Genomic DNA, 25,556 nt, shown 5'->3' with positions numbered 1-25,556 from the left:
TCTACCTCAGCCTGATGAGAGCCGCCCGCCTCTTTCTCTTTTACGCACAATCGCGTTTTTCCCGCGCGCGCGCGCCCTACGTTCTACAAGAGCCATTCGCGACTCCAACATCAGCACTTTCTCCTCGACTGCAACTGGCGTCACCCGGTAAAGTTTTACTGTTTTTCTTTGAACTTCATTCAACCCCCTGGATTTTCTTAGCGCTTCGTTTTCGCCTGTAGTTGAAAGGCGGGTGCATTGTGGACGACAGTAGACAGTCCGTTTTTAAGTTGTTTGAATTTAACTCGGGGTGGGTAGGCAGCGAAAAGTGTTATTTACAACATAAATCCACGCTCCTTTATGTTGCTGTGAGACAATGTTGCGCGACTAATTGGTTGAAAGGGTAAAGTGAAACGGGAGAGCAGCGTTCAAAATCACAGACGGGTCTGACTTGGTTTAGTTGTGCATCCCACGTCTCGTGGCTTGCAGTTAATCGAGCGACCACTAGGAACGCGACACTAATCGTGCCTTCCACATTTGTTTGAATCCACCCAGGCATCCATTTTCAACCCCTACTCACCAGTTCAGACTGTTTGAACACGCGATTATTTTTAAATGGTGTGCCCTTGATTTCTTTTATTAGATTCTCTACTGCCAATACTGTTACCAACAAGCCTGCTTGTTTTTGTTTGCAGTTCCTAATCACGGTCCAAAAACAGTCTGGCAGGTAGACATCATCAATGGCCCTTTTTGTGTTTTGTTATTCAAGGAAGGCTGTGATAGACTGTAGACCCTTCACTTTTAATATACCTTATTTAATTGAAAGAGAAGCTATGCTTAATTTTTAACAGATATAATAATTTACTTAAAAATCAACAAAGAACAAACAAAGGAAAAATAGAAATAATACAAAATTGGGGAAAAAAGCAAAACAAAATTCAACCCCTACCCAAGAGAACTTGAAAAAGAATAGAGGTACAGCGATACAAGCCAAAAAAACTTTTTAAACAGAATAATTGATCATACAGAGTGATTCAAAAAGATTATTCCAATTTCAAAATTATTTATTTTACTTGTAAATCATTACAGAACAGTGCAGTAAAATTGTAAATGGTTTAGGTTAGCATAAAGTTTATGATGTAATTTTACAAGTGTTCATCATGACCTCCTCCAGCTGTACGGATAGTCAAATTCATCCCACTCGATTGAGCCTGTCGTTTTGCGCAAATCGCTTTCTGCTCAGGGGTCAACATCTTCCGGTGACAGTCAGAAACTCTATGACTGCCTCTTTCATTTGGTATGGGATTGGTTCCTAGACACCTCACAGTTGTAAAAATATGGTACTTTGAAATTAAATTAATCTTTTTGAATCACCCTGTATAATAATGTTGCACAACTAATTGGTTAAAAGGTTAAAGGCACTGAAACATGAGAGCAGCGTTCAAAATGGCAGATGGGTCTGACTTGGTTTAGTTGTGCATCCCACGTCTCTTGTCTTGCAGTTAATCGAGCGACCACTAGGAACGCGACACTAACCGTGCCTTCCACATTTGTTTGAATCCACCCAGGCATCCATTTTCAACTCACCAGTTCAGACTGTTTGAACACGCGATTATTTTTAAATGGTGTGCCCTTGATTTCTTTTATTAGATTCTCTACTGCCAATACTGTTACCAACAAGACTGCTTGTTTTTGTTTGCAGTTCCTAATCACGGTCCAAAAACAGTCTGGCAGGTAGACATCATCAATGGCCCTTTTTTGTGTTTTGTTATTCAAGGAAGGCTGTATTAGAATGTAGACCCTTCGCTTTTAATATACCTTATTTAATTGAAAGAGAAGCAGTGCTTAATTTTTAACAGATATAATCATTTACTTAAAAATCAACAAAGAACGAACAAAGGAAAAATAGAAATAATACAAAATTGGGGAAAAAAGCAAAACAAAATTTAACCCCTAACCAAGAGAAATTGAAAAAGAATAGAGATACAGCGATACAAGCAAAAAAAAAAACTTTTTAAACAAAATTATTGATCGTACAGAGTGATTCAAAAAGATTATTCCAATTTCAAAATTATTTATTTTACTTGTAAATCATTACAGAACAGTGCATTAAAATTGTAAATGGTTTAGGTGAGCATAAAGTTTATGATGTAATTTTACAAGTGTTCAATATGACCTCCTCCAGCTGTACGGATAGTCAAATTCATCCCATACTCGATTGAGCCTGTCGTTTTGCGTAAAACACTTTCTGCTCAGGGGTCAACATCTCCTCACACACTGAAGGGAGCCATCTTCTGGAGACAGTCAGAAACTCCCCTCTTTCATTTGGTATGGAATTGGTTCCTAGACACCTCACAGTTGTAAAAATATGGTACTTTGAAATTAAATTAATCTTTTTGAATCACCCTGTATAATAATGTTGCACAACTAATTGGTTAAAAGGTTAAAGGCACTGAAACATGAGAGCAGCGTTCAAAATGGCAGATGGGTCTGACTTGATTTAGTTGTGCATCCCAAATCTCATGTCTTGCAGTTAAGCGAGCGACCACTAGGAACGCGACACTAATCGTGCCTTCCACATTTCTTTCAATCCAACCAGGCATCCATTTTCAACCCCTGCTCACCAGTTCAGACTGCTTTTACACGTGATTATTTTGAAATGGAATACCCTTGATTTATTTTATTAGATTCTCCATTGTCAGTACTGTTACCAACAAGACTGCTTGTTTTTGTTTCAGTTTCTAATCAAGATCCAAAGACAAGCTGTCAAGTAGACACCTAAAATGGCCTTTCTTGTGTTTTATGATTCAAGGAAGGCTGTGATAGATTGTAGGCCCTTCGCTTTTAATATACCTTATTAAATTGAAAGCGAAGCGGTGCTTACTTTTTAACAGATATAATCATTTACTTAAAAATCAACAAAGAATGAACAAAGGAAAAATAGAAATAATACAAAACTGGGGAAAAAAGCAAAACAAAATTTAACCCCTACCCAAGAGAAATTGAAAAAGAACAGAAAGATACAGAGATACAAGCAAATAAAAAAAAACTTTTTAAACAGAATAATTGATAGTACAGAGTCATTCAGAAAGATTAATCCGATTTCAAAATTATTTATGTCACTTGTAAATCATTCCAGAACAGTGCAGTAAAATTGTAAATGGTTTAGGTGAGCATAAAGTTTATTATGTAATTTTACAAGTGCTCAATATGACCTTCTCCCCCTGCCGATAGTCAAATTCATCCCATACTTGATTGAGCCTGTCGTTTTGCGTAAAACACTTTCTACTCAGGGGTCGACATCTCCTCGCAGACTGAAGGGAGCCATCTTCTGGTTACAGTCAGAAACTCTATGACCCCCTCTTTCAATTGCTATGGGATTGGTCCCTATGCGCCTCACAATTGTAAAACTATGGTACTTTGAAATTGGAAGAATCTTTTTGAATCGACCTGTATAACAATCTATGAGTCAATCACAGTCCCAGCAGGCTTACTCTTGCTGTTTTAAAAAAAGTTTTGGACATACATTAAATGAGAGATTTTGATTTTTTTTCTAATTTGAGATAATATGGAACTTCGTTTATCCACCAAGTTAAAGAAGGTGGTTTAGGAAACTTTCAGTTGAATAGGAGAAGCCTGATTCTAAGTAGTGTGGCATAGGCAATCCCAATCAGTTTAACCCTATGTACACTGATGCCATCTAGGAGTACCCCAGGTATGACTGTGGTGGATTAGAGGTAATTGTAACACCAAGGTTGCCTGAAAAGTATGTAAAGATTTTCGATTAAATGGTGTTACTCTAGGTGCATTCCAAAAACATATCACTATCACTCACATATTGGATCTTGCCCTGAGTATATTTTATTCAAGTTTAAACACGATAAATCTTATTGATAAAAGACCTTTAAGTTGAATTATGAAATGGTTGGCACATATAGAACTAGAGTGTATTTTATTTATGACTGAGTTCTAGTCCCTTTTTTGAGATTTTAATTTAAAGGTCCCTTTCCCACTGTTACTTAGACGCTTTGAAGGATAGATTCTTTTAAATATTTTTATATATTCTTGAAATGCTGTATTGAGTCTTCATCAAGACTAACCAGCATAGCCCTTGGGACAGGTAAGGGTGCTTATTAAATGGTCAAAAAAGTGAAAGGTGCCTTGTTGATGTCATAGGGTTTGATCACTTTGCAGTATGAGAGTGTTGGCCGCAGCATGTAGAAGTCCTTCTGTATTATGCTTTCTAGTGTTTGAAGAGGAATCACTTCCTTCCTGTTAACTTCTGCAGCTCTCTACTGTACCTTTGCCGTTGTCTGTGTCTATTAACTCCCTGCTACAGCTTGCTTCTTATCTTTTGTAAGACCACTCCTTCTTGCAGCCATTCAGAAGTGGCAAACAAGCACTTTAACTTCTGTTCAAGACGAGGGAACCAGCTTGTGTCCTTTTGGAGATGAGCTTATGGTTAAGAGTCCAGACAGTTTCTCTTGAGACCATCATGTGGTTTGTGCATATCCTTTGTTTAACCTCACATAAAAATGTCTTTGCTATTAACACCAGTTCGATATAATTAAGAATTAGGGGGCTCCGCCCCCTGCTCGTTTCGCTCGCCAACCCCCAGGTTTAGTTAACCGGATATACAATTTAAAGAGATTGTTAGTTTCATGGGAATTGTTACATATGCATTATTTTCACTTTTACTTTAAAACTTCAGTAAAAACAATATTTGGAATTAACTTTTCTTCAAGATCACATTGAATTTTAATTCTGTGTTTGGACTTACATCATGACAACTCAATATATAACTGCCCATGAGTGAATATCGTTTCTTTCTCTCTAATAAAATAAACCGACGTTTTCAAATGTTTGTCCCTGTGATTTGTTAATTGTCATAGCAAAAGCTATTCTCACTGAAAAATTAAACGTTTTAATACGAATTGTATATCAAGATCTCCTTTTGAATTGTGCTTTGCTTTTGGATATACATGTATATCAACTCTGTCTTTGATATCTCTGTCTGTTATCGCTGACAATTTGTCACATGTTGGTTTACTATAAACGCGACCATGATCTTTCAGATTCATGTAGAAATCCAAGAAAATTTCTTTGTCTGTGTTTTGCAGATAAATTTTGTGTAAAGTGCGATACTTTTTGACATATGGATTTGTATCCATTATTGGCTGTATAATTTCTAATATGTCTGATCATTTAACTCTTTTGATTCTATGTTGCATCGCTTCTCTGTGATCATAAATATACACCTGACCGAACTTTGATTTCTTTGAAATTAAATTTGTCGTAGCTTTAATTGTTGCGGGATGACAGATTCTCATAATGTACGGTCCATTATTGTGTAAATCTACATTTTGAGCATTGAATGATGCGAACGCGAACAGATTATTGTAGATTCAGATATTTTTCCTGTATTATTTGTGGATTTCACTTTCACCAAACAACAAATCTTTTAATTCTCATGGATACTCCTCTTCATTGGGAAGAAACACTACTTTTCCCTGATGACAACACGAATTAGACGATCTACAAGTCTCCGACTTAAACTTTAAAGCCTTATAATATTTACATACTTCTGACATATCACCTATGTCCATATATTCCATATCTCTTTTTGCTGTTCCATTATTTCACCGAGTAATAATTTCTGTTTGTTTGTGCTAATGCGATCTTTACTATCAGTTTTTTGATACTTTCACATTTTACTACTTTCATAATCTCTAACCTGCTCTGCATGTGTTTCGCGCCAACGTTTTTGAACCTCTTTACGATGTTCTACTTTGTCTTCTACTCTTTGTCTTTTATTTCTGACCCTGCTTGGACCTGCTAGGTTTTCAATTCCACCTGATCCAGGATGATGATTACTTTCCCTTATTTCACTAATGTAAAAGACGCTATATAGCGCCCGACCCAGCACAGACTCAGGCAGAGGCACGTACTTCAATAAAGACTCTTTTATTATTTCTTCAGCCGTGGGGCACGCCTTCCCCGTGTCCCACAGGCCCAACACAGTCCCAAATACACTCACAATTTCTTTCTCTCTCTCTCTCTCTCTATCCACCTCAGCACCACCACCACCACCACCACCACTCCCACTCCTCCTCCTCCTCCTCCTCAGGCTTAGTCCTCCTCCTCCCGACTCTGGCTCTCCGAGTGGTGGTGGCTGGCCTTTTTTATACCCCACCTGGAAGCGTTCCAGGTGCGTGATTACCTGGTCCTAATTGACCTTCCAGGTGGGGCTGATGAGTTGACCAGCTGGGCTGGAAAGTCCATGCAGCTCCCCCTGGCGGCCATCCAAGCCCCCAACCAGGCTGTGGAGGACTCCATTTCCCATGGAGCCTTGCGCCAGGTTGGGGAATCATCGTCCACCAGGGAGGCTGCCACCAAGCGTCCCGGGGGAGGTACTGAGATGCCCATGGTGGCTCCCCCGGAACAGATGCAGCAGGGGCGTCCCTGCCGGGCATGGGACCCGGCTGTCCTTCACACTAAATAATAATTTCTGTTTTTTATCTCTAATGCGATCTTTACTATCATTTTTTTGATACTTTCGAATTTTACTACTTTTCATTGTCTTTATCTTGCTTTGCATGTGTATCGCGACAACGTTTTTGAACGTCTTTATGAAGTTCTACTTTGTATTTTACTCTTTGTCTTTTATTCCTGACCCCGATTGGACCTGCAAGGTTTTCAATTCCAATTGGTCTAGGCTGATTATTACTTTCCTTATTTTCAGAATTTGCACATAAATTATTATTGTTCTTTTTTGCATTCTTTTGTCTGCAATGCTTTTTGGTCTCTTTTCGACGTGCTGCTCTTTCTTCTTTGCTTAGTCGTTGACGTGTCATCTAGAACATATAAAATTATTGTCGTGATAAAATTTATAAGAGCTGAGAGCGCAGGAAGAGTGTCTGCCAAAAGCATTCACACGACTGAGAGGTTAGATGACTGTGGTCTTGTTTGAAAATAGTTGTAAGTAGGGCGTGACTTGAAAGAATCTAATGGCAAAACTCACTGTCTCGCGGGACATGCTTCCAAAGGTTGTAAGTATGGCGTGACTTGAAAGAATCTCATGTTAAAAGTTTGTCCCTTGGGACTTCATTCCAAAAAGTCTCTTCAAAAAGTCATTTCTCATCCCAAGATCTTTTTATTATAATAGAGAGATATTACAAACCTGGAAATAATTGCAAGAAAATGCATTATTATTTGCAATATTACTCTAATATAAAAATATTACCATATCAGGACAGTTCAATTTTCAATGAGATACTGCAAATAGAGCTTGCTGTACAAAGCTTTGAAATTTTAAAATCTCTCAATAAAAGCATTGGGGAATTTAATACAGAGAAACATTCCGTGCACCGTCAATTAAGGATTAGTTTTCTGTTTCAAATTTACCTTAATTTACTTCAACATGTATATTTGGTGTATTTTCAACTTTTATTAGTTTGACAGCCGCTCATATTACCAGTACAAATTATTGAAAAATAATTGTCTCCTGTTTCTTGAGAGGTAAGTTAAATGTAAAGCGTTTTTTATCTGGAAATAAATGGAGGAGGAAAGGAATTATGTAAGGTACATTCATAAACACAGAGTGAACAGATATGTACTCAATATTTACATTACACTAAAAACAACTTCATAGCTACATTATCTGAACATTATTGTTGTAAAGGACAGATGTTATCAACCTGTAGCTAGAAGTTGTTTGAACTAGTTCATTACATGGTAAAGATGCAGCTCCACTAATTAATATAAATTTGGAGTACGTTCAGAAAGGGAAGTGCAGTGTTTATGCAGGCAGGAGATCAGATCTGGGGTGCATGCGACAAGAACTGCAGAAAGCTACAGCTTGCACCATGCCGAAAGAGTCTTTAGCTGTTAAACGTATGGCAAAGACTGAGATGGAATTACGGCCACTTGTATTTCTGTGTGTCTTCAGACTGAAATTAATCACCTTTGGTTTTCCCATTATGCAATAAATTGGTTCCTTTCCAAGTTCTTAGTTATTTAAATTAATTTATTGAATTATTGGGTTTTACTAATATTAATAGCTTTTTGGGAAACTTAGAGCAGTTGATTTTCTCCTTTTCATGGAGTAATATTGATTTTGCTTCTATGCTAGTATTGGTGATTTTGCATTTAAAGCCTTAATTCTTTGAACAGATTCACTTTATTGTTCATATGTTGGTATTTAGTGGGTAACTGAGTGATGTGTTTTTGTTGCTATAGTTGAGACAAAGGGGCTTGTATTTACTGCTCTAAATACCATTTTGGAAGGTTAATGGAGTTTTATTTTTTGAGATACCTTTTGTTATTTTAAAAACATATTTTTAAATAGGTGGTACAGTGGCGCAGTGGGTAGCGCTGTTGCCTCGCAGTAAGGAGACCCGAGTTCGCTTCCCGGGTCCTCCCTGCGTAGAGTTTGCATGTTCTCCCTGTGTCTGCGTGGGTTTCCTCCGGGTGCTCCAGTTTCCTCCCACAGTCCAAAGACAAGCAGGTTACGTGCATTGGCGATTCTAACTTGGCTAACTAGTGTGTGCTTGGTGTGTGTGTGTGCCCTGCAGTGGGCTAGCACCCTGCCCGGAGTTTGTTTCCTGCCTTGCGCCCTGTGTTGGCAGGGATTGGCTCCAGCAGACCCCCGTGACCCTGTAGTTAGGATATATTGGGTTGGATAATGGATGGATATTTTTAAATTAAAAAAAAATGTTATTTTATAATACAATATTTCTCTGACAGTACAATTTATTAGCAAATCTCCAATTGTTCTCTTTATCTTGACCTAAAGAAGCCAATAATTTTTACTTTGAAACTTCAACAGATATTGTAAATCTCTATAGGGTACTTCTTTAAAAATGTTTCGTTTAAGAAATGTGAACAGCAGTTAATCATAGACCCTCTAACAATAACAGTAACACATCAATCATTGTCGTTTTTACATCACTTGAATTTGACTATGAAAGCAGTTGAGCCACCACAAGCATATTTGGGCTAAATTTTTAATCACATTATATTGTAAAATGCTATTAAAAAGAATTTATTTAATGTAGTTTCTTAATTTGTGTAATTGCACATATTTTTATGAATAAGACTTATTTAATAAGCAAGTATTTAATTGCCAACTCTTTGAAGTAACTAAAAAATGTATAATGTCCTAAATTTCAAATCACTTAACCAAGTCCCAAATACACATGAATATTACATGATGTGTGCACTTTTAAACTTGTTCTTTTTAAGAATTAAATGAACATGGCAAAATAATAAATACCAATAAAAACTGATACTGATAATGACATTTAAAACATGCTATAATATTATGGAAGTGTTGTAATTGGCCCTTATGATATCTGTTACTTCATTATCACATCTACTTGTCCTGGTGTTGGTAGCAGTGGCATTGTGATAAGATGGAGAGAACAGGTCATGTAGTCTTGACTAAAAGTCTTTGTTCTTCCTGGGGAAATTTCCAGATGCTCCCATGCCAGCCAAGAGCTACCCATCCAGTGTATCATGGGTTCCAATAGAATATGTTCTCTCTAAGCCCTAACTCTCTAACCGTCTAGTTGGTGCTTTTCCCTGAATAAGCACCAGCTCTTTCTTCGTCAGATTTGTTATATGCAATGTCCTGAGAGCTGGTTTACTTTACCAAGGTCAAGGACTGAGATCACCTAGCTGGACCAGTGCAAGGAGGTTATGCTCAACCTTTATAATGCACTGGTGAGGCCTCATCTGGAGTCCTGTGTGCAGTTTTGGTCTCCAGGCTACAAAAAGGACATAGCAGCACTAGTAAAGGTCCAGAGAAGAGCAACTAGGCTGATTCAGGGCTACAGGGGATGAGTTAGGAGGAAAGATTAAAAGAGCTGAGCCTTTACAGTTTAAGGAGAAGGAGATTAAGAGGAGACCTGACTGAAGTGTTTACAATTATGAAGGGAATTAGTACAATGGATCGAGACTGACTTTAAAATGAGTTCATCAAGAACACGGAGACACAGTTGGAAACTTGTTAAGGGTAAATTTCACACATGTGGTAGGAAGTTTTTCTTTACACAAAGAATGATAGGCAATTGGAATAAGCGACCAGGTAGTGTGGTAGACAGTAAGACTTTAGGGACTTTCAAAACTCGACTTGATGTTTTTTTTGGAAGAAATAAATGGATAGGACTGGCGAGCTTTGTTGGGCTGAACGGCCTGTTCTCGTCTAGAGTGTTCTAATGTTCTAATGTACTTGTCAATATCTCTCTTACGTAACTGCTGTCCCTTCTAGCTCCTTTTCGAACATCTTTTGACCAAAAGTCCGTCAGGACTTTGAGCTACATTGTTTGTTTGAAAATGTGTTATATAAATAAATGTTGTTGTTGCTGGAGAGCATCTTTTCTGGGTCTTATTCTAGAATTGGGTCCTTATAACCTGCAACAGGCAAAGATTGTTTCAGTTTATTTACAACTATCTGTAGAAGTGTGTATTTATTTAGTTTGAATTTTTTTTTTGTCAGGTTCTTTCATTTAGACCAGTTTGCCACAAATAACTGAATTTTGTGACAATATAGTTTTAAGTTATTTGGGGCAAATAAGTGTTTCTATTGTGCCAAAATCGGAATCCTTGGATGCATACTATCTTAACAATGTCTTTCACGTATAAATAGCTTTAAAAATTCATTAATATTTTGTTGGATTAATAAACATGTTTTTGAATTAAATGTACAGATGTAATATAACAAAACTGTTTTTTTACAGGTGGCATTGGAGTTATGACCACAGCTGGAGATCCTTATTCTCATAGTCAGCATGTGCTCCAACAGCTGAGTGCACAACTGGAGTTTGGATTCTTATGTGATGTAATTGTGAGAATTGGGGAGGTTTACTTTCGTGCTCACCGTGTTGTGCTAGCTGCCTGTTGTGCATACTTTCACAAGCTTTTTGTGAACCAGCCAAATTTAGCCAGCTGCCCACAAATTAGTTACACACTAAACCCCGAACATGTTCGTCCTGAACATTTTGATGTCATTTTGCAGATGATGTACAAGGGTGTACCTCACACCAAACCTATCAGAAATGAATTACCAGGACTTCATGCTGCTATGTCCTTCCTTGAGTTCTATAATATTCCTGAATTTCTCCATACCAGCAATGCTAAAGTTAGTTCTGCTTTGTTGTATGGCGTGGAGACATTTGATGTACAAGAAGTAGATACATCAGATAAAGGAGAGTCTGGGGAGAAGGATGACATAGAATGGAAACCAGCTTACCTGTGTTCTTTAGATGGGTTTCATATGGCGAAAGTAAAGAGTCACAAGACTGAAAAGAAAGTGGAATCACCTTTGGAGATTGTGGAGGAAATGCTGGAGAAAGACTGTCTCTATTCTCAGTGTTCCTCTAGGTTGTCTCCTACCAATATGCTCCGTCCACATCCAGGAGAAGCAAGGTGTATCTCGTCAGCTGGTTTAAAAGAAGAACCAAGAGAAAGTTCTAGTTTTCTTGAGGTGCATGGAATCAAGGTGGTTCAAATCAACACAGAAAGTGAAGCAGAGTCCCAGAAACCAACAAGGCAACCTGTTTCTTCCAGTACAAGTAATTCATCTATTTCTTTTGTTTACCCATTATTGTATATTGGTTGAGAACTGAAATATATAGTTGTTTATCCGGTTCTTACAGCATGTTATTAAATGTTTTCTTGTTTATAGTAATGTACATTAAGTAATTATATAAAATTCTCTTTTCATTGGTTAAAAGGATAAAGCCAGAAAAGTTGGAAACTTGATTGAGACATTTTGTGATTGATGTATTGGGTTTATCCTCCTCTCTGTAGGTTGTTACATCAGTGTTGGTCATCAGTTCTGTTATTGTTGTGACATCAGTAAATTTGGTGACTTTCCATCATACGTGTTGACACTAGGGATGTGAATAAATAAATGTTTGAGCTTTTAGCCCAGGGGTGTTGAACTGCAGTCCTGGAGGTTTTCATTCTAACCCTTTTCCTAATCAGTGACCAGTTTTCACTGCTAATTAACTCCTTTTCCTTTCATTTTAATGGCCCTGTTTTTAAGGATTCAGTCCTCTGAATTGATTCGTTTCTTCATTAAATGGCAACCAAACAGAAATGAGATGTGAAACAAGCCGACAGATGACCAACTAAACTGGGATTTCAAACTCCAACCAACCTCTTAATGAGAAGCTGACTCTTGCTGTTAATTAAACCCGTTATTTAATTCCATGGCTTGTTGCTGCTCTCATTCTGCCACAGCAGACATTTCCAAAACTGTTGATTTTTCTGTTTTTTCTAAGAACGCCATCAAAATGTTTTGGTGACCTGAGAGATCAACCTTACTGAGACCTTCACCTTTCTTTATTTTCAGATATTATGTAATGGGCACAGATGAGCTGATCATGTGGCGGTTCGGGTTATGTCTCAATATTGTTTGCCTGCTAGTTAAGGAAAAAGAGCCAATTAAGAGAGAGCGGAGACAAGTTAATTAAAACTAAAGCCAAAGAAGTTCATTAGCAGCAAAAACTTGTCACTAATGAAGAAGATGGTTAGAATGAAAACCTGCAGCCACTGTGGCCTTCCAAGACCAGAGTTCGACACCCATGTTTTAGCCTATTTGAGGATGAAATCTGTTTAGGAAAATTTAAAAAAAAAAACCTTCCTTAAGTTACAATGAGGTTTAGCCTCCTTGACAAATTGCGGGTCGATTCTATAAATAAGATTTGCACAACTGAATCAAATCAAGTGAAATAATCAAGTGATCTCTGACAGACCAAGGTAAAATGGGTTGTGGAACTTTTCTCGATAAATCTGCTCATTATGCGCATTCAAATGACACGCACAATCAGAACTAATACAGTATACAGGAAGTGCTCCTGCACTGACAGTTGCACCATTTACAACACAGGTTAGGAAGCAGCAGCAAGGTTATAGTCGAACAGTGAGCAAATAAAGTAGAGAGAAAGCATATTCTAGTAAGACTGGGATACTGTCATGTATAGTATGGGGAAAAACTAACAAAAGAAGTGTCAGAATTTCAGTAAGCTCATGTTGCTTTACCCATAAGCACTAAAGATGTTACTTGCAGCTAGGCTGCTTATCTTGCCAACAGGCAGGTTGGTAGGCTGATGGTGTGCAGAGTGATAAGTATGTTCAATACTTTAGTTTTTGTAAAGAAAAATGATGTGTTTTTAAATCATTGCATTTCAAAACAAAGGTTTGTGCTCTTACAATCTTTGCATTGTTTGCACTGGAGCAGCGTCACACTCCTGGCTTACCAACTATAGGTGTGAGTGCCTTTTGTGTTGTTTTAGCACTTTTTTTTTGTTTTCTTTAACAGGATAATTTGAACCTACACTTTCATACTGTAGTAACCTAATGTGACCACTGCTGTTTTAAATGTGTTTTAGTGGTGCACAGGAGTGTATGTAGAGTATGTAGAAACATTCAGCATAGGAACGATCGATATTTGCAAGCATAGTCCTTCCTTACACGGGTCACTTACTTCTTGGCATTTGTTGTATGGAAGATGAACTGTCGCACTCAGCATTGCATAAATAGGTCTTATCTAGCTGAATAATGTTTACCTTCTTGTCCTTTCAGATTCCTTTTTAGTTTATTTCCCTTTGTGTCACTTTTAATTGAAATGGCTAAAAACAAACGTAAATGGGCAAAATCAGCTGTGTGTAACAACGTACTTTATAAAGCACTTTGCATCTGCCCTACCATGGTGTAAGAGAGACAACACACACACAGTGAAAGGACAAGTACAGGACAATGAGAAAGGCATCCTAATATTAACCAGGAAAACACATGCTGCACATATGAACTTCGTAAGCATAAAGTATGAATAAATTACAGTACTGTTGGGTCATGCTAGTAGATGTTCTAAAGACACAATGTGATCCTTATGACCTTTCAGTGCATAGTAGAATTCACAAAAATAAGACAAACATTAAATCTGACATTAATAATTTTAGATTTCTCTATATAAGTGTTAACACACTTCTGATAATTTATATAAGACGTGCACCACACTACATTTCTAGTTGGCACAGTTGTTCTTTTAAGTGTGGAAAAGTAGTAGATGGCTCAGCACATAACCATAGGTTGATCCAGTATTCGTACTGAGAGTGTTAGATTTGCATTTTTTTACCTTTTTTTATTTTCTTGAATTTATTAAAATCAAATAACAATCCATACACATAACTCAAGTTTTACAAAAAAAAAAAAAGGTTCAAAACAAATCAACTCCCATCCCTGATGAGAGCCAGGCCAGCAGTGTAAAGCTTTATGCTAGTAAAGACAAATGAATAAATAAAATAATAAATGAATAAAGATAAATGGAATAAAAGAGGAGAGAGAATCTGCTTCCTCAGTGCTTTAAAAGCTTATTCTAAAATGTTATTGATTAGATCCTGCCAGGTTTTGAAAAAGCTTTGCATAGATCCTCTAAGTGTGAATTTGATTTTTACCAGTTTCAAATTGTATATAACATCAGTTACTCACTGACTTAAAATAGGAGAGTTAGAATTCTTCCAGTTGAGCAAAATAAGTCTGCATGCCAATATTCAAGTAAAGGCCATTACAGTTTGTTTGTCCTTCTCCATTTTAAGCCCCTCTGTGAGCCCACCAAACACATCTGCTAATGGGTTAGAAGGGATTGTGACACCAAGGCTGTCTGAAAGGCATTTAAAGATTTTGGTCCAGAATGATGTTAATCTGGTACTGACCCAGTGAGGCTGGAGCTCGATTGCAGCGTTCATAGGTTGGATCTTACCCTGGAGACATTTTGGACAATTTTAAACAAGAGAGATGCACTTGATATATAATTTTAAGTTGAATTGTTCTATGCTTTGCACATATGGAGCTCGAGTGAATTCTGTGCATTGCTACTGTCCACTCCTTTTCTGAAATATTAAGTAAAAGATACTTTTCCCACTTTTCTGTTGGATCTTTGAAAGGGAGGGACTGTAAAATAGTTTTATATATTACGGAAATGCTGTCCGAGTCCTCGACACTGAGCAATATTTTTTCCGGCATAGAGATAGGTGGGAGGTGAGGAAAATTGAGCAGGTTCTGTTTAACAAAGTTTCTGATTTGAAGGTAGTGAAAGAAAAGTGTTGCTGTAAAGTTAAATTTGGAGTGAAATTGTTCGTAGGATGCAAAGACGTTGTCTATGTGAAGATCTCTAAGTGATTTAATCCCGAATGTTTTCCAGGTATTAAAAACTGCATACGTTTGAGATGGTGGAAAAAGGTGGCTCTCGTGCAGACGTTCATTTTTCTAAGCATGACAGTCTGCAGAATACCAATCTGGTAGGAACTGGACTTTATGACTAGTTTTAGGGTTACGGTGGTTCTAATATTCTAAACTAAACAGTGAACATCAGTTCAAGTAATTGCTCCTTTTGCAAAGCTGCATTAGTGCCAAGGGCGTGCAGTCATAATTTCATACTCTGGAACAGTTTGTGTGATGTTCAGACTGATGCAAGTCAAGCGTATCTGGTGTGCAGGGCTTTAGGTGTCAATTAACATGAGTGCAGATTTATTTGGCACTTGAACAATGGACTTAAAGTAGGTGGGAATTATAGCTTCAGCCAGTGAGGTGCTGAAGTCAGAGGAGGCCAGCAAATAATTAGCACATACTCTGACTCTATAGTCCAAGATCTGAAGTTTTATTGCTGTTGACAGTGATCATAGATCATTCTCCATCTTTCAAGAGTGTTAGGGCTTAATCACTTGGAAAATCTGACATACTGCCATCTGCATATGTGTTGCTGGATATGCAATAGGAATAGAAACTGTTAAGCTTATCTGGCAAGAAGCCATTATTAGTTCTTCTATGGGTAACTTTAATCTGTAACTGCTTGTTTACCATAAAAGATTAGTCATGAGTCTCCGTTGTTAGTGAAACACTTTTCTGTCTCTATTTTACAGTAGTTGTTTGCAGTTTTGAGTCCTATTTAAGGTTGTTTCTGGTTGTTCTGAACTTTCCTTTGCTGTCAGATTTAAATAGCTCATCACAGGTTTTAGTGACAAATTCACTTGACTGTTCATGCTTGCTTTCTTACTAATTAATTATCGACATTTCTCCTAAACAACTCTGGATCGTGAATTCAGCTCAGTCTTGCAGTGAAATTATGGGAGAACCTATGTACAACTGGTTTGATTTCAAGTACATAAATGACAATAATACCCTCTTGGTGTGCACATTTTTCTTTGCTTCCAGTTCAAGAGAGCAGCTTCGGTGCCTGCTTTATAAAAGCATGAAAATACTAAGCATTGATTACTTCTGGTAGGAAAAAAGCACTGTTTCATCATTACAATTACAGATTTGGTAAGTAACCTCTTATTGTTCTGCCATTATTAGTCACAGAGCAGGAACCAGCCCAAACATGACAGGACACCCAGATGCTCTTGCACCTGGTTAATTTATGTTTATTAGTCAATCTACCCAGTAATTATTTTATAGAAAGCTAAAGTATCTGAAGACAACCCCACAAAGACCATAAGACTCTCAAGCTATGTAATAACACTAACCACTATGCCACATGTCATTTAACTAATCTTTATATGTTTTAGGAATGTGCTGGTGCATTATCAGAATAATGGGTTCACTTTAGGTTTTTGATATTTCCAGTTTATTGCACCTGGTTTCCTCCCACAGTCCAAAGACATGCAGGTTAGGTGCATTGGCAATCCTAAATTGTTCCTAGTGTGTGCTTGGTGTGTGTGTGTGTGTGTGTGTGTGTGTGTGTGTGTGTGTGTGTGTGTGTGTGTGTGTCCTGTGGTGGGCTGCCTGCCCAGGATTTGTTCCTGCCTTGCACCCTGTGCTGGCTGGGATTGGCTCCAGCAGACCCCCATGACCCTGTGTTAGGATATGGTGGGTTGGAAAATGACTGACTGACTGTATGTTTTGTGAATCCTTAAAAGGTGAAAACAACTCTGTCAATCAATTCCTCATCCTATTCTTATTTGCTTAAGGTAATTTTCTCTTTTCATTCATATATACTGTAAATACAAGGGACATTCAAAAAGTTTCTGCACTTTTTTTTTTAACTCTGTTTATTAAGAATTTCAAAATCAAATCACATCACTTTTCTACATAATGACCTTTGGTTGTGATGCAATTTTCCCAGCGTCGTACCAATTTTTTAATGTCCAATTTACTACTCCTCCCGCCTTCACCGTTTACAACGAAAATATAAAAGTGCAGAAACTTTTTGAACATCTCTCGTATATAAAGTTTTAAACATTTTCTTCAAAATTTTTCAGATGTAAAACTGACAATTTAATACGTTTGTGACACTGTGGCAACATTTTAATGTTTTGCTACTATATTTCAAAAGAAGCTTCTACCCATACATGGCATCTAAAATGTAAAAAAATAAAATCTTGGTATTTGTCCTAAGTGCGTTGATGACACAAGTAAAAATATTACAATATTCTACTGTATCAATTTTTCTTTTTCTCTGCTATAAGTACTATAATAATAATAATACATTTTATTTATATAGCTCCTTTCCCATGCACAAGGCGCTTACTATCTAAATAAGTGAGTAATGAAGCTGTCGTAAATATTTCTTTGAAGATTAAAAATGCAACATCAAAATTTACTGTGTACTTTACTTTGTTAATGAAATAAATTATTAACCCTGTGCCAAAGAAAAATGTAGTGTGTATTAATGATTATGGAAAAATGGCACTCACTGCCACTGTGATTTAGTGCTTTAGAACAGGGGTCGCTAAGTCCGGTCCTGGAGGACCACCGTGGCTGCAGGTTTTCATTCTAACCCTTTTCTTAATGAGTGACCTGTTTTTGCTGCTAATTAACGTCTTTTGAGTTCATTTTAATTGACCTGCTCTTGAAGACTCAGACCCCTTAATTGTTTCATTTTCCTTAATCAGCAGCCAAACAATAATGAGATACAAAATGAGCCAAAACAACTGATGTCCATTATACAATACAGTGGAACCTCGGTTTGCGAGCATAATTCGTTCCGGTAACGTGCTTGTAGTCCAAAGCACTCGTATATCAAAGTGAATTTCCCCATAAGAAATAATGGAAACTCAGATGATTTGTTCCACAACCCAAAACTATTCATATAAAAATGATTAATACAAAATATAAAGTAAAAATACATAAAACAAATTAACTTGCACTTTACCTTTGAAAAGAATCATGGCTGGTGTGAGTGAGTTTCTAAACTCTTGTGGGATTGCACCCAACGGGACGACACGCGGAAGAGCATCCCAAAGGGATCGCAGTCTCCCAGTGCTGTAGCAGTTCTCTGTAAAAGCGAATCCGAAAAGATCGCGAACATGCTATAAGCGGCTGCCGTTAATGGGTGATACAAAGAACACGGAACATTATAAATGTGCAGGGCCCTGCCTGACTGCTGTGTCTGTGTATAAATAACCAAGCTGTTGCTGTTTCAAGCTGAATAAAGCTTGTGTTGCTAAAGTACTGAGACTCAGCTTTGTGTTTTAGGGTACAAGACGGGGACTCACACATCACAGCACACACACCCGCGCACACACACACACGCGCGCACACAGTCACAATGCTAATGCTGTAGTAAACACTATACGCTCGTACGGATGTTGACTATATGAGTGAGGCACGCTGACTCAGACGGAGAATAGGAGACGATTGCCCACAATCCCGCAGTGAGAGAGAGAGAAGAACCATCAGCTCAGTTGTGATCACATGACGCTCAGCAGACAAACTACTCGTACTGCAAGACGTCGCTCGTTTATCAGGTCAAAATTTATTAAAAATTTTTGCTCGTCTTGCAAAACACTCGTAAACCAAGTTACTCGCAAACCGAGGTTCCACTGTATCTGAAAATAAAGAAAGATGAATGTCTCCGGAATGTTGATCTGCTCAGGTCCACAAAAATTTTAACGGTGCTTTTAGAAAGAGAAAATCAACAATTTCGGAAATGTCTGCTAATGCACAATGAGAGCAGCAACAAGCCATGGAATTAAAGAACGAGTTTAATGAACGACAAGACTCAGCACCTCATTAAGCAGCAGGTTGGAGTGAAATTGGTTGGAGTTTGAGGCCCTGACTTAGTTGGTCTTCTGTCGGCTCATTGACTTCACATTTCATTTCTGTTTGGGTGCCATTTGAGGAGAGAAATGAAGCAATAAAGAGGAACGATGAAGAAAATCAGGGGAACAAGTCTTAAATAAGCAATTCAATTAAAATGAATTCACAAGAAGTTAATTAGCAGCACAAACAGGGTACTCATTAAAAAAGGACTAGAATAAAAACTTGCAGCCATGGTGGTCCTCCAGGACCAGACTTGGCAACCCCTGCTTTAGATTATCCATCCATTATCCAACCCACTATATCCTAACTACAGGGTCACATGGGGTCTGCTGGAGCCAATCCCAGCTGACACAGGGCACAAGGCAGGAAACAAACCCCGGGCAGGGCGCCAGCCCACCACAGGGCTCGCACACACACACCAAGCACACACTAGGGACAATTTAGAATCACCAATGCACCTAACCTGTATGACTTTGGACGGAAACCCACGCAGACATGGGGAGAACATGCAACCTGGGTCTCCTAACTGCGAGGCAGCAGTGCTACCCACTGTGCCACAGTGCCACCCGCTTTAGAAAATGGTGCTGGAAAACATTACATTTTATATTCTGCGGTCTTTCCCTAATGATTTCAATGCTGGGGGACTGGCTATAGATTTTAGGACGCGGGAGACAGACCATATTTCCATTTCACTTTTTTGTGGGTGCCATGGAGATGTTAACAGCTTTACATTTCTTTGAGTTGCAACCAATAGTGACCTGCAGTATACACAGCACCCTTTAAGTAATGGAAAGTAGGCTCTCCAGCATTTTCACTTATTTTGATGTCTTAGGAAATCGTATATATTGCCATCTGTGCTCACCAATTTTTTATAGGTACATAGGTCCATCCTCACTGTCAATAAATATATCCTCTACTGACACAAAACTTTCCTCTCTTCAGGACATATTTATCATACTGATAATTAAGACTTACTAAAGATCCTGGCCATTTTGTGCTGTAATTTTTCTCCTTTTATCCATTCTAGAAGCATTGAGTTCTTGGGCATTTTCTTTTTATCTCAATGAGTCTACATACTGACATCTGCATTGGAGAGTTCTTAAATCTGTCAAGTGGTGTTGTATTTAATCTATGGTGTTGTATTCACTAGATTTGTTTATATTAATTATCTTTTTTTGATGTTGTGCCAGTGTCACTAGTCTGTTGGAGAAATACAAGTAAATGTTGCACTATGTAACACTTGACAGTAAATTGAAACCTAAACTCAAGTTTTACAGTATGCTTTACTTGAATGGTACAATGTGTGCATCCAAAATGGAACTGAGTAGAGCTTGCAAACTCTGAATTGAAACCAAAGTAGAGTTCTAGTGCTAGTGTACATTGATTGGACACATACTAATTGGAAATAATTACTATTGGGCAAATGAAGTTAGTGGTCTTTAAATTAATTGTGACACTCCTACAATATATTGCTATAAATGCATATCTTTAGAGTTTAAAGTCCAACTTATTCATGGTTTGAAAACTCATATTACAATATATAACAGAGCACATACACCAAACTTACAGTGGTGTGAAAAACTATTTGCCCCCTTCCTGATTTCTTATTCTTTTGCATGTTTGTCACACAAAATGTTTCTGATCATCAAACACATTTAACCATTAGTCAAATATAACACAAGTAAACACAAAATGCAGTTTTTAAATGATGGTGTTTATTATTTAGGGAGAAAAAAAATCCAAACCTACATGGCCCTGTGTGAAAAAGTAATTGCCCCCTTGTTAAAAAATAACCTAACTGTGGTGTATCACACCTAAGTTCAATTTCCGTAGCCATCCCCAGACCTGATTACTGCCACACCTGTTTCAATCAAGAAATCACTTAAATAGGAGCTGCCTGACACAGAGAAGTAGACCAAAAGCACCTCAAAAGCTAGACATCATGCCAAGATCCAAAGAAATTCAGGAACAAATGAGAACAGAAGTAATTGAGATCTATCAGTCTGGTAAAGGTTATAAAGCCATTTCTAAAGCTTTGGAACTCCAGCGAACCACAGTGAGAGCCATTATCCACAAATGGCAAAAACATGGAACAGTGGTGAACCTTCCCAGGAGTGGCCGGCCGACCAAAATTACCCCAAGAGCGCAGAGACGACTCATCCGAGAGGTCACAAAAGACCCCAGGACAACGTCTAAAGAACTGCAGGCCTCACTTGCCTCAATTAAGGTCAGTGTTCACGACTCCACCATAAGAAAGAGACTGGGCAAAAACGGCCTGCATGGCAGATTTCCAAGACGCAAACCACTGTTAAGCAAAAAGAACATTAGGGCTCGTCTCAATTTTGCTAAGAAACATCTCAATGATTGCCAAGACTTTTGGGAAAATACCTTGTGGACTGATGAGACAAAAGTTGAACTTTTTGGAAGGCAAATGTCCCGTTACATCTGGCGTAAAAGGAACACAGCATTTCAGAAAAAGAACATCATACCAACAGTAAAACATGATGGTGGTAGTGTGATGGTCTGGGGTTGTTTTGCTGCTTCAGGACCTGGAAGGCTTGCTGTGATAGATGGAACCATGAATTCTACTGTCTACCAAAAAATCCTGAAGGAGAATGTCCGGCCATCTGTTCGTCAACTCAAGCTGAAGCGATCTTGGGTGCTGCAACAGGACAATGACCCAAAACACACCAGCAAATCCACCTCTGAATGGCTGAAGAAAAACAAAATGAAGACTTTGGAGTGGCCTAGTCAAAGTCCTGACCTGAATCCAATTGAGATGCTATGGCATGACCTTAAAAAGGCGGTTCATGCTAGAAAACCCTCAAATAAAGCTGAATTACAACAATTTTGCAAAGATGAGTGGGCCAAAATTCCTCCAGAGCGCTGTAATAGACTCATTGCAAGTTATCGCAAACACTTGATTGCAGTTATTGCTGCTAAGGGTGGCCCAACCAGTTATTAGGTTCAGGGGGCAAATACTTTTTCACACAGGGCCATGTAGGTTTGGATTTTTTTTTCTCCCTAAATAATAAAAACCACCATTTACAAACTGCATTTTGTGTTTACTTGTGTTATATTTGACTAATGGTTAAATGTGTTTGATGATCAGAAACATTTTGTGTGACAAACATGCAAAAGAATAAGAAATCAGGAAGGGGGCAAATAGTTTTTCACACCACTGTAAGTCTTTTATTAGTTTATAATAGTAACATGCTTTAAAATAACTATACATTATAACACAACTTGTCTATTGTATATAAAAGAAAAAAGTATAATAAAAGCATACATTTTTTAAAATATTTACTAATTTATAATATTATTATTAATCTTTTTTAGATCAAATACAAGAAGATCCTTTGCAATGTGAGACCAATTTAACTACAAAGTCAGCAAAGAAGCTTGAGGAGTTTCATCAGCTGAAGTCTGAAAAATCAGAATTGGCTTGGAATGAAAGGAATGTTTCTCTGACAGCAGAACCAGGACAATCACAGAGTGCCTCTACTTCCATATGTTCTGAGTTTACATCATCTCCGTCCATTTCTAAACTCACAGAGTCCTCAGTTTTTGCCTTTGCTCATAAAAGTCCATCCACTTTTCCTTGCTCCCGCTGTGAAATAAGCTTTAACACTCCTCTGGCACTAGATGACCACTTGAATAACTGCGGACGTGAACGACCCTCTCGGCAACGGCGCATACCAAGCAGACTGAGGCAGAGTCCGTCTCCGCCAGTCTTAAAGCGGAACTCCACTCTAAAAGACCCCTACTCAGTGGAAGTGGAGCTAGAGGACTTTTCCTCCTTTCAGACATGGAACTCCTCAAGAGGGAAATTATCCTGCAAGACTTGTGGTAAAGTTTTCAAAAGACCCAAAATGTTTCAGTTGCACAATATTCGTTGTTCTGAAAGACCAGCAGATTTAGGACAATCTCGTCCAGAAGTGAGAAACCACATCTGTAATGTCTGTGGGAAGGCTTTTCTTCAACGTGGGCATCTAACAGAACATGAAGCAACTCACAGCAATATCAGGAGATTCTCCTGCTCAACCTGTGGCAAAAAATTTATACGAAATCGAGAGCTTAAAATTCACGAAGCCCGTCACGAAGGCCAGGCCACATACCACTGCCAGTTCTGTGGCCATGCCAGCTACCGCAAAAGTGGCCATTATCACCACTTAGTAACACATTTGGCTAAACCACAAGTAATTTGTCAGACTTGTTTTCACATTTGTGATACTCCTATGTTACTTAAAGAGCATGAGCTGGAACATCGACATACATGTGAGCGCTGTGGTGTAAAGTTTCGCCTTAAGAAAGAATTGTTAACTCATTATGACAGTTGCCGTTAATCTTCAACAAGGGATTAAAGACACTTACATGTGAAACAAATTTTTTGTTTTTCTTTCATTTCTTGTAAGTAAATATAAAAAAAAAACATGGGGTATGCTTTAAGTGTGAATATTTTTGTAGTGTTTTTCTTCAGTTGCATAAACTTGTATGGGAACAAATTTTAATAATTATGGAAATGACTGCAGTACATCATTGAAAAGGCATTATAAAGAACATCGTGTTATTTTTTTTTTCCTCTTTTAACTTGGTTAAATCCAAGATAATTATTTAACTTTGAAAAATAGATTAGTCACAGCTTTTGCTGTTCTTTTCCAGATAATCTATTACTGATTGTCTTGCTGAAATATGCAGTTTCTCTTTGTGATGTTTGGAATAAATGCTTGCTGGATGAATGTTACAACAGTTCACAAACTACAACAGCGCAATACAGGTTTTGATTTACCATCACTGATCAGAATGGTCTACTTCACTCAGCCAGATTTGGATATATCCTAGTAACATATTGTGGCGGACAACCGGGGTCCATGCCCGGCCGGGACGCCCCTTAGGTTTTGGTTCAGGGGGGAGCAGCCATGGACTTTGCAATACCTCCCCCTGGACACTAGAGGGTAACCCCCCTGGGTTGGAGTAGTGCCTCAGTTTCCTGCAGGGCTCCATGGGAATTGGAGTTGGGTCCTGCAGGCGCCGTCAGGGGATGCTGCAGCTGGGATTCCTGAGCCCTTAATGGGCAGTGTTTTCGCCACACCTGGAAGTGTAGCTGGAACTCCGCAGTCAACCACCTGGAGCACTTCCAGGTGAACTATAAAAGGGGCCAGCTGCCACCACTCAAGGAGACTGAGTCAGGAGGAGTGGTGGTTAAAGAAGAAGAGTGTGGTGTTTTGGGTGTTTTGCTGCTGTGGGACGTGGGGAAGACGTGCCCCATAGATTGCTGTGTCGGGTCAGGTGCCAATATAACACCTTTGTTACAATATAAATGATGTTTGTTGTCATTTGTGAATTACACATAACAAAAAATTGAATATTAGGAAAATCTTTAATATCCAAATGCAGATTCAAATGTATGCAGTGGGAAGATTTGTCTTTTTTGAAAAGATCACTTCTAATTAAAATTGAAAATTCAACTATTTATTGAAAATATTTTTTCATGTGTATGCATCAGCCCAGTTTTGTACCTTTTTTAGATCAATTTTGATGAGAACAATCTATTCAGGTAAACATGGTTGTCCATCTTAATCACCTACATTGTCCAAACTACAGTAAAATCAAGTCAAAATGTGAAGGTCCCTAAAGTCCTGCCATTCAGCACACTACATAGTAATTTATTCCATGTGTCTTGTTTTTGATTTTTTATAATTCTTCTGAACTGTAGCTGTGATATCTCTCACTTTGATGATTTAGGTTGCATTGAGCAAGTAAAGCTAGGAAGAAATATTTTTTGTGTGTGTTTTAATTTAAGACTGTAAAGCAAATAAAATGGGAATATTTCAAAGGGGATGATTCTACCATGCCACTGAACTCCCAGTTCTTTTAATTTGATCATTGACATTTCTTGAACCTTATCAAAAACCTTCCGAAGACCGCAATAAATAAAATCATCCACACCTCTTTGATCACACGCTGTTGTTGTTTCCTCAAACAAGTCCAGAGTATTAGTTCAACATGACCTTTCTCATCTGAACCCATATTGACTATTTGCTAACACACTTGTTCTAGGCATGTGCTGCTTGACCTTGTTCTTCATGATTGCTTCCATTCATTTACCTGTGATGCACATTAGGCATATTGCTCTTATACAGGCCAGAGTTGCAGGAGAGCTAGAGTCTGTCCTATCAGTAACTATTGTTGGATGGTGTGCCTTACAATTACATCACAGGACATGGCCATGCATGGAAGGAAATCATTTCAAATATTGTACCTTAAAATGCTAGTCTCGTCTCTTCCTTCCCTATGGTGCTCATAAATTTTATTTCTCAGTCTTTTCTTGGGTGTCATTTTATACATCATGCTACAGATTAAAAGCCTATCCACAGCTTACAGAGTACTAGAACTGTTACTTTCTTTCAGTTTATTGTTTTAAACCTAGGAGGTGAAATCTTTTGTTTGGAATAAAGATATTTTGCCAGATTACGTTTTCTTTGAAGTACTGGACTGATACCACAGACTGTGTGACACTTCACCATTAG

At 38.1% G+C, this 25,556-nt stretch overlaps 1 protein-coding gene across 1 annotated transcript; it reads left to right on the top strand.

The window, feature by feature from the left end:
• The first annotated feature begins 17 nt into the window (after positions 1–17).
• LOC114645246 (zinc finger and BTB domain-containing protein 1-like) lies at positions 18–23,399 on the top strand. Its single transcript, XM_028793122.2, has 3 exons — positions 18–147; positions 10,719–11,552; positions 22,366–23,399. Exons 2-3 carry the CDS (start codon positions 10,733–10,735, stop codon positions 23,370–23,372), a joined length of 1,827 nt encoding a protein of 608 aa, XP_028648955.2. The 5' UTR covers positions 18–147; positions 10,719–10,732; the 3' UTR covers positions 23,373–23,399.
• Positions 23,400–25,556: the final 2,157 nt, after the last annotated feature.

The sequence above is a fragment of the Erpetoichthys calabaricus genome, chromosome 1, assembly GCF_900747795.2.
Source record: "Erpetoichthys calabaricus chromosome 1, fErpCal1.3, whole genome shotgun sequence".
NCBI classification, from domain to species: domain Eukaryota; kingdom Metazoa; phylum Chordata; class Cladistia; order Polypteriformes; family Polypteridae; genus Erpetoichthys; species Erpetoichthys calabaricus.
This window is presented reverse-complemented; position numbering and strand designations above follow the sequence as displayed.